General features: G+C 55.4%; 1 protein-coding gene and 1 long non-coding RNA gene across 2 annotated transcripts in view; one reads left to right on the top strand and one right to left on the bottom strand.

Annotated features, from left to right (window-relative positions):
- LOC109315027 overlaps positions 1-1,872 on the bottom strand; it is a 27,688-nt gene extending 25,816 nt beyond the window's left edge. Inside the window, exon 1 of the long non-coding RNA XR_002102414.1 lies at positions 1,695-1,872. This is a non-coding gene — a long non-coding RNA (uncharacterized LOC109315027). The remainder of the gene's footprint in view (positions 1-1,694) is intronic.
- A 36-nt stretch (positions 1,873-1,908) lies between these two features.
- Positions 1,909-7,890, top strand: FOXF2 (forkhead box F2). Its single transcript, XM_019542478.1, has 2 exons — positions 1,909-3,214; positions 7,325-7,890. Exons 1-2 carry the CDS (start codon positions 2,206-2,208, stop codon positions 7,489-7,491), a joined length of 1,176 nt encoding a protein of 391 aa, XP_019398023.1. The 5' UTR covers positions 1,909-2,205; the 3' UTR covers positions 7,492-7,890.
- Positions 7,891-9,297: the final 1,407 nt, after the last annotated feature.

Below are 9,297 nucleotides of genomic sequence, written 5' to 3'. Positions count from 1 at the left end.
AAAAAAAAAAAGAAAGAAAAAGAAAAAGAAAAGTCTTTTTTAAACTTTCGGTACCTTGTCTCCGAGGCAGGATTTGGGTGGCTAGCAAAGAAAAAGGCCAGAGAGGCTCAGAAGCAAAGCCCACCACTGCTGTTGCTAAAGTCCCCATATCTTTTAAATTCGTTTCTGATCCTATGCCTGGCTTCTTCAAGGAGTTGTTGAAACTAAGCGTTTGCCCAGGAAAAGCACATTCCTGTTCAGGTAGAAGGAATCTGATGTAATCTATTAGCCCTTATCGCCTCTGTGTAGACTAGAGATGAATGCACAGCACAGCTGGATCGAGGGGAGGGAGGGAAGAGGGGGCAGTATTTTGATGTATTTGAAACATTTCTTTCCAGGTTGCTTTGAATGGAATGACATGCGCTTCTCCCAGGAGCAACAGGCTCTCCAGAGACTCATTTGCAGTGACTCCCTCCCCCCCGCAACACACCACCACGTCCCAGCTACAACCAGTTTTCAGCAGGTTGGAATCGTTCAAGATAAACTCATGGCCTTTTATTCAGTGCCTGTGATCTTACAGCAGTTTATTGTAATGTGTTTTTGGTTTGTTTGGGGGGTATTTTTTGCGGGGGAAACGAGGGAAGGATGCTGGCATTTAAGCAGTGGTCAAGCAGCTCAGGAGACAGAAAATCACCCGCTGATGGGGGAAAAAATAAAACGGGGTCATTTCTATTCTCTGCAGAGGCAATTCCAACAATGCGTCCCCGATGGGGCTGTGGGAAGCCCTGAAGCCGATGCCCCGCGAAAGATCAACACGGGGCTATTGACAGAGCGAGTGTGTTTTTCTATTAAAATGTGTAGTAAACATTGTGGGGCTTTGTGGTGTTTTCTTAGCTGATTCTCAGGTACAATCAGGCCATTTTCGGACACATTCCCATGTATGTGGCAGTGGGGATCTGGAGGAAGCTGTCGACGCCTGTTCAGTTAATTTAGGTTTTCTTTGTCTAATTACTGTGGAGCTTAGGGAAAAGGAGCCGGGCTCAGGGCAGTAAACTGACACTTGGGCTCTGTGTGTGGTATCCAGGCAGAGTTTGATGGAAAAAGCCTGCTTCCACTCAAGCGCAGGTCACTGTCTGAGACCAGCCCCCGCCCCCACCCCTGCCTTTACCCACCAGGCGCTCAGCCGGGAGACAGACAGGGACATGGCCCAGGCCTTGCTCGGCTCCAGCATCTTTCCCCTGCTGCTCCCAGCCATTTATACACACACACACACACACACACACATACATATATACATATATATATATAGAGAGAGAGAGATCGATATAGAGATATAGACATAGATATAGATATAGATACAGATATAGATATATAGGTATGGGTGGGAGGCTGGTTTTAGTGACCGGAAATTCCTTCCGTGTAACCCAATCACTTTGAGCCTGAGATTCATCCGAAAGGATTTCTCTTGGGGGGTTGCGGGGGCATCATATTGTTGGCAGGGTGTCTGGAGGCGGGCAGGGGCTCCCTATGCGGGCTTCCCTGGAGCCCTCCCTGCAGCCCAGCCGGTGGCCAGCGTAGCGGGGAGGCTCCCGGGTGCTTGGGCAGCCACAGAGCCCCATCCCACCCCCACCCCCACCCGCTTCTGCCTGTGGCGAACTCCCTGCATCGCCGCCCTGCCAGAGAGGGAGAGAGGGGGAGAGAGATCGGCACTTTACCTCTGGAGCTTGGCACACGAGCGCTGGGGCTGGGGCTGGGGCTTGTCTGGGGGCGGCTGATGGATGGTGTAATTGCGTGTCTGCGAGCGGGCAGCCCCTCCTGCCAGCTGCAAAGGGGCTGGGCTCTCTCCCTCCTCCGCCGCCGCGCTGCTACTAGGGGGCTGGTTTCGTGCTGGGAGATCGGAAGAGCGGTCCTGGCTCTCGCCCTTGGGCGGCGGCGTGGGCACGAGGCGGGGGTGGGAGCAGCGCTGAGCCGCCCCCTCCCAGGCCGGGGCGGGAGAGGCGCGGGGGGAGCTCGGAGCCGGGCGGGAAGACGGCAGGGTTTCGCAAGGGGCCGGCTGCTGCGGGGGGCTGCCCGCACATCGCCGCAGCGGCCGCACGGAGGAGGAGGTGCCCCCCGCCCCCCAGCAGCCGGGCACCCACCTCCCTCGTTGCGCAGCCCGCCGCCCGGCCCGGCCCGGCCCAGCCCGCCCTTCCCCCGCAGCCCACCCCGTCCAGTCCCTCCCTCCAGATGACCAGCGAGAGCGGGCAGCCGCCGCCGGAGCCCCCGCTGCCTCTCCGCCCCTGCAGCCCGGCTCGCGGAGCTCTCCAGGCCGTCTTGATGAGCCAGCCGCCCGCCGCCTCCGCCCTGGAGTCGTCGTCGTCGTCGTCTTCCTCCGCGTCCTCGTCGTCGTCGTCGTCGTCGTCGTCCTCGTCCAAGGGCAAGAAGGCCAGCTCGGGGCTGCGGCGGCCGGAGAAGCCCCCCTACTCCTACATCGCGCTCATCGTCATGGCCATCCAGAGCTCGCCCTCCAAGCGCCTGACGCTGAGCGAGATCTACCAGTTCCTGCAGAGCCGCTTCCCCTTCTTCCGCGGCTCCTACCAGGGCTGGAAGAACTCGGTGCGCCACAACCTCTCGCTCAACGAGTGCTTCATCAAGCTGCCCAAGGGGCTGGGCCGCCCGGGCAAGGGCCACTACTGGACCATCGACCCGGCCAGCGAGTTCATGTTCGAGGAGGGCTCGTTCCGCCGCCGCCCGCGGGGTTTCCGCCGCAAGTGCCAGGCGCTGAAGCCCATGTACCGCATGATGAACGGGCTGGGCTTCAGCGCCTCGCTGCTGCCGCAGGGCTTCGACTTCCAGGCGCCCTCGGCCCCGCTGGCCTGCCACGCCAATGGCTACAACCTCGACATGATGCCCAACTCCATGGCGGGCGCCTACGAGGGCCACCACGTGCCGCACATGTCCCCCAACCCGGGCTCGACCTACATGGCCAGCTGCCCCGTGCCTGCCAACGGGGAGTACGGCCCGGACAGCAGCAGCAGCCCCGTGCCCTCCTCGCCCGCCATGGCTAGTGCCATCGAGTGCCATTCCCCCTACGCCAGCCCGTCGGCTCACTGGACAGCCTCAGGGGCATCGCCCTACATAAAGCAGCAGGCCCTGCCGCCCAGCAACGCCGCCCCCTCAGGCATCCACTCCAGCATGTCCTCCTACTCCCTGGAGCAGAGCTACCTGCACCAGAACGCCCGGGAAGACCTCTCAGGTAGGCGCCTGCCCCTCCCCGCCCCCCGCGGCCAGACCCGCTTCTGGGGGCACGGGCAAGGGGCTTCCTTCGCGCTTGGACCCGCCTGGCTCCGGCCCCCGGGGCAGGGAAGCTGTCAGATACAGACGGGGCCGGCTGTTGTGGCGCTCCGCCGGAGAAGAGCAAACACGACCCACTTCGCATGGGGGGCGGGGGGAGCCCTATTCTTGGTGGAAACACTCACCCCTACTGCTGTGTAGGGGGGATAAGAGGAGAGAGAGAGGGGTGGGGGAAAAACACTACTCCGCTATCTAGTGTTGGGGGCTGTATTTTTAGAGCGCCCGGGTGATTGCTCTCAGTATTTTCAAGATCATTTTATATATGTATTTACGTGTGTGTGTTTGTGTCACCTTTAGATACAGGCACTCGGTTTCATATGCGTGCGCTCAGTTTCACATAGGCGTTGTCAATTTCACGTGGGCTTTGTCAATTTCAGAGTTTCTTACCTGTTTTAATGCCCCCCCCCCCCAAGCATGTGTGTATGGAGTGTGTATACCTATGTGCATGTATATATAAATAATTTTACTCTTCTTTTCTCTTTGGGTTTCCGAGTAGCTCTTGCTAAGAATATTATATATATGTATGCATGTATGTGTGTATATATATTCTGTCTATCATCTTTGGCTAAGAATATATATACGTTCGTGTGTGTGTGTTTATCTATCTATCTATCTATCTATCTATCAATGGCTAAGAATATATATCCATTTGTGTGTGCGTGTGTGTATTCTTAGCTCTGGCTAAGAATATATATGTTCTCAGCCAGAACTACTAGGGAAACCATAAAGAATCGTAAAGTCCTTAAGCTCATTAAGCATTAAAATAAAAAATTAAACAAAAAAACAAAATCAAGGAGGTTTATAGCACGCGCAATTGGGAGGAAAGGCGTTAAATATCTCCGAAGTTCTACAGGCTACCAAAAAAAATTGCTAATCTTTCAAAATGCGGGAGAGATTAAAGCAGATCCAATATATTTCTATAACCCGAGGGGAAATGAGCCCCCCGGTCTTCCTTCTCTTCCCCTCCTGCCACTCTGGTGATCGTAGAAAATATATATGTAGGGAGAGAGGAAAAAAATCTGCAAAAGGGGGGCATCGGCAGAGAAAACAAGGCATAGAAATGGGTAAAAGATGTTGGGTTCTTACGGGGAAATTTTCCAAATAGCCCTTTTAAATACGGGTCTTGGAGGTTAACTAAACAAAGACAGTCTGGGCTGGACCACACCGAAGAGGATTTTAGCCTGACTTAACCCATATGAGAGCAGGGTCTTGTTCAATTTTATGGGAATTTCAACAAGTAACAAATACAGGCGACCCCTCTTCAGTGGGGGCTCTTTCTCCCTCCTCCCTTCTTCTTGTCAATCACCCTTCTGTCCACCTCGGAGCGCTGCGCTGTATCTTTGGATAGATTTGCAAAGCGCCTTAGCCTTTGCTTTGGAAAGCAATGCGGGAGCTGAGTCTCCCGAAAACAATGCGAGCGGTTTTGGATGTCCTGTAGGAAGGGAGCACCCCCCACCCCCTCCCACACACACACACACACACACACACACACACACACCCTTCCCCCGCTTCCCCCCACCTTCGAGTTCGTGTCTTGCCTGAACTTTAGCTCCGTGAAACTGCCCGAAATCTTTTAGCTACATGAAACAATGTAACTCAGCTTTGGTACCTAGACAATGGCACGGGAAGCGGGTGGCTAAAGGGGCAACAGCGGCTCCTGGGATTTAAGTTTTTGCAGCAGCTCCGGAGAAATGGACCTTAGTCCGGAGAGGAGAAGGGTGACGGAGACCATCTCTCCCCCAAAATTTCCAGTCTGCACAAACGCGATCTGCGCTGCAGCCGATTTGTAAATAGAAAAGGCCACACCGGGGCTTGTTGCGTTATCAGTCCCGTGGTCCAGATTCAGTCCATTTCTCACCATCGTTTCGTGACGAGAACCGGACAGACATCACCCCTGGTCCGGCTGACGTGCAGACACACGGGTGAAGAATGGCCTCGTCTCTCCCACTCTGAGAACAACCCATCCCTCCTCCCGTGGCAGCCACCAGCAACAAATTTAACCTTGACAAACAACAAGCAAACATAGCAAATTACCTCATCTCAGGAGCTGGTAGACCTGAAGCCTGTGATCAAACCCCGAGCAGGACGCCAAGTGCACCCCCCTCCTTCTATAGACCCGAGATTAAAAAACAAACAAAAACAAAACAAAAACAAAACAAAAAACCCCCCAAACCCAGTAGAGCCGGGGGAATGAAGAGAAGGTCAGAGACAGCTCTATTTGGGGCTCTGTGTGTGTGTACATACGTGTGTGTACCCATATATATATAGGGCTTCTCTATATATATTGGACTTGATGCCCTCTCTGATTCTGACACATATTTGTGTGTATGCGTGTGCGTGTATTAGAAGAAAAGGCTTTGTGTTACAGCGAAAAATGCGCAAATCTTTCCAAGACGGGGATACGTGAAGGGCAGTGAGAGATAAAGAGAACTGCAGGTCCGAGAGAGAGACAGACCGACGAACATTTCTAGACAAACGAGCAGTTCTAGTGGGACCGTTTGTGTCACAAGGGACACATTCACGTCCCTCCCCGGGACTCCAGTGGGAGCACCCTCGCCAGGCAGATCCCCTCCAATAATTCCAGCGGCGGGCTCTTGTTTAAAAATCCGATGCCAGGATTAATGGTCCATGACTGTAATGAAAGCAGCTCGAAAGCTAATTGCTTGGTTGCTTAACAATGCCTCGCACGTGCGGAGCAACACAACCCCGCTGGCGTTGTGGAGAACTGTCTGCGGGGCAAGTACGTGTGTGCTCGGGGGGCGGGAGGTAACCATGATTTGGGATCAGTCTCATCAGCCAAGTAAGTGGAGCTATGACAAGTCAGCATCCGAGAGGGCATCAAGCGCGCTGCAGGTCCATTTTTTATAGCAGGGTAGGCTGCAAGGGGGGTGTTGTTTGGTTAGGTTGGGGGTTTTTTTGACCCGGGGAGAAACCGATCTCCAATCACCGGCTCATCTGCCTTCGCCTTACAGGGCAGGTTGGGAGCCTCAGGCTGGCACCGGCCCGGAGAGGAACTGGCCGAGAGGCGGTTTTGAGCGGGGGGTTCGGACGCTGTGATAAACCCTGGATCCGGATTGAAAGAAAGCGCCCGGGCTTATGGCTTTTCTGCGGCTGGGTGAGCCGGGGGCAGGCGGGACCTACACCCGCCTGCTGCCGCGGCGCTCCGTGGAGCTTTATCCGCCTTTCCCTGAGACATGTCCGGGGCTGCCAGGGGGCTTCTTACTCCCCCGTGGGAGAAGAGCGCCTCCAGTATAGCTCCTCCCGCCCGCGATCCCGAAGTCCATGCAAAAAAAAAAAAAAAAAGAAGCAGTTCATGCCCTCCCCGCCCCTTCCCCATTTCATCCCAATCGGAGCCGATGGCCGGAGGACCCACGTCCCATCCCGCAGCATTGCCCCAAGCCAGCCCCCCCCCCGGCTTCAGTGAGAGCAGTGCCCGGGATCGGGACCCTCTGATCAGCCCCGCGGCTGCAGAGCCGAGCTGCCCGAAGGCCACCGACCACCGGGGGGAGCGGCGGGACGTGGCAAGGGAGGCCGAGACGTGCTCGTGGGCGAGCGGGTTCAGGAGGACTTTGCTCTCTCCCCGCGGTCCACACAGATCGGAAGAGCGTCGTGTGTCGTGAGCGGAGGTAGGTTGCCTGGCCCCCGCCTCCTGGACACAGACCCGCAGCGGAGCTCCTTCTCCCTGGGCTCCCTCTGGCAGGCAAAGCCGGGAGCGAGGCCCCGATTGCCCTGGGAGGGGGTGAAGCAGGCTCAGGAAAATATACCAGCGGGCTGGTGCAGCAGCGCATCCACGCCCCGATACAGCCGCGCACACACCCGCGGCCAGGCTACCCGCCGAGGGGCAAACCCACGCACGCGGACAGCTGTTCACTGCGGCGAGGGGCCTGCTCCCGGGACACGAGATCTTGACAGGCTCGTGTCCAGATCAGCCCTCCAGGAGCGGGGCCTCCTGATGCGCAACCGGGCTGCCAGCCTGCCTTCACCCGTGTTATGTTCTTCTCCTCTCTTGCAGTGGGATTGCCTCGCTACCAGCATCACTCTTCCCCAGTGTGTGACCGGAAAGATTTCGTTCTCAATTTCAATGGCATTTCTTCTTTCCACCCATCCGCCAGTGGATCCTATTATCACCACCATCACCACCAAAGCGTCTGTCAAGACATCAAGCCCTGCGTGATGTGAAGGGCGCGGCAGCGAGCCCAGGCAGGCGGACAGACAGACGATCGGGGGGCTGTGTAACAGGTCGGAGGTATAGCGGGGCTCACGCAGGTCCAATGTAATGTGCACTCTGGTAGCATTCAACACAACACGAGTCACTTAGCACGAGTCGCTCCCCAAGGCAGAAGTGTCGGCAGTGTCCGCCCGGCCACTCCTTGAAGGACAGACCCAGATGACATAACAGCTCCCAGCTCCCCCCTCCGCCCCCGCCCCACCGAAAGGTTTTCTTTTGTGCCTGTGTTTGGGAAGGGCCGGGGACTGGTCTCTGCATGGGAAGTCCGAGCAGGTTAATCATCCAATGCATTTCTGCGATCTCCATTCTCCTAGCGAATTAAGCTTTGGGAAAGGGGGCCATTTCTCCTATTAAAAATGTTTCAGGAGAGTGGACAGAAAAAAACCAAACCCTTCCTCAATCCCAACACCTGCGGAAAATCCCCTTTCTGTTGCTGTAGTGTTAACATTAACTTCTTTTTTTCCGAAGCGGGGGGTGGGAGCAAAATACTCTTGCGGACTCCAGCACCGATTGATAGTATTACAGCAACGGTGTTTAGAAACTTGGTGTATAGACTTTAAGAAAGTCCGTTGTCCCCCCGCCCCTCCCCCCGTATTGCGGCAACACACCGTTGTGTTTCGATATTTTTTACAAAGTTTTCTACCACAGTATTTTTTAAAATAATATTTTAAACAAACCTTGTGTATACTCACACACTATTGCTTTAAAAGGAGAATATATTTGCACTTATGTATAACTTTTACAGTTTTGCCAAACTATTTTGATGTACAAAATTTTTTGGTTTTGTTGTTGTTTTCCAATAAAATGTGTATAAACGAACACCCACTGGACAGGCTGTTCCTGTCACTGTCACGGTCCTCGGACTTGTCCTCTTAAACCTAACAGTGTCTCTTCCAAGCAGCTGATCCATATTGGGATCTGAGCTGGCCAGGCAGGGGTCTGACCCACCGTCCACACACGCACACACACGCAAACACACACACCCCCTTGAGTTTTCTGTGCTTGGCAATAACAGCATATCCAAGCAACTGATTGCAGTGCCCTGAGCTTTGTGTTGTTCCAAGAGCCAGGCACTGGCTGCTAGGGCTGCCTTTTCTACCCTGTTCCTTCCGACCCCCTATTTCCCTGCAGCTGGGGGAGGACGTGGACCCCACCCTGCTGCCTGTCAAGGAGCTGGCAGGCAGGGTGACCCATCTCCACTGCTTACTTGTGCTGCTTGGGGGTGGGGAAGAGAGCAGACAGGCCCTGTAAGAGCACCCTGTTTGGCTATTGTGGCTTTTTCCTTCACTCGCCCCAGTTCAAGTGAGTAGAAAGCCCTGGACCATGTACCTCTATTATCCTTGTTATAGACAAGATGATCCCAGGGCTGCAGACAGTCCTGCAGCTCAGCTTTGTAAACCCAGCTTGTCCTCTAGCTGCTGCCCCGTACCCATCTCCCTGCCAGCTGGAGGCAGGGAATTGCGGGGATCATCTATAGGGGCCCTCTGGTGCCCCTCTCCCACTAGGCTGCTTAAGGGACCTTGCAAAGGCCCCATGGGAAGCCTCAGCACTGCTGGGGGGAGCCTGACAGCCTCCATCCTCAGCTCTCCCCCAACCAGCACTGGGGAGGAGGAAGCAGAGTCATGGATAGTGTTGGGCAGGGTTTCCCCTCACCCCAGTCTGAGACTTGGTGGCCCAGATCCTGCTAAAGGAGAGCCCTGCTCCCCCAGTCAGCAAGCCCTGCCCCAGCATACTGCAACCCCAGTCACCCTTGCCCC

The sequence above is a fragment of the Crocodylus porosus genome, unplaced genomic scaffold (assembly GCF_001723895.1).
Source record: "Crocodylus porosus isolate Cpor-Errol unplaced genomic scaffold, CroPor_comp1, whole genome shotgun sequence".
NCBI lineage: Eukaryota > Metazoa > Chordata > Crocodylia > Crocodylidae > Crocodylus > Crocodylus porosus.
Note: the sequence above shows the minus strand (reverse complement) of the source record. Positions and strands in the feature narration are given on the sequence as shown.

What these genes read in the sequence shown, in the direction of transcription:
- FOXF2 (XM_019542478.1), top strand. Translation starts at nt 2,206, where the DNA reads ATGACCAGCGAGAGCGGGCAGCCGCCGCCGGAGCCCCCGCTGCCTCTC. An exon ending in CGCCCGGGAAGACCTCTCAG is followed by an intron (nt 3,215 to 7,324) that starts GTAGGCGCCTGC and finishes CCTCTCTTGCAG; the next exon opens with TGGGATTGCCTCGCTACCAG.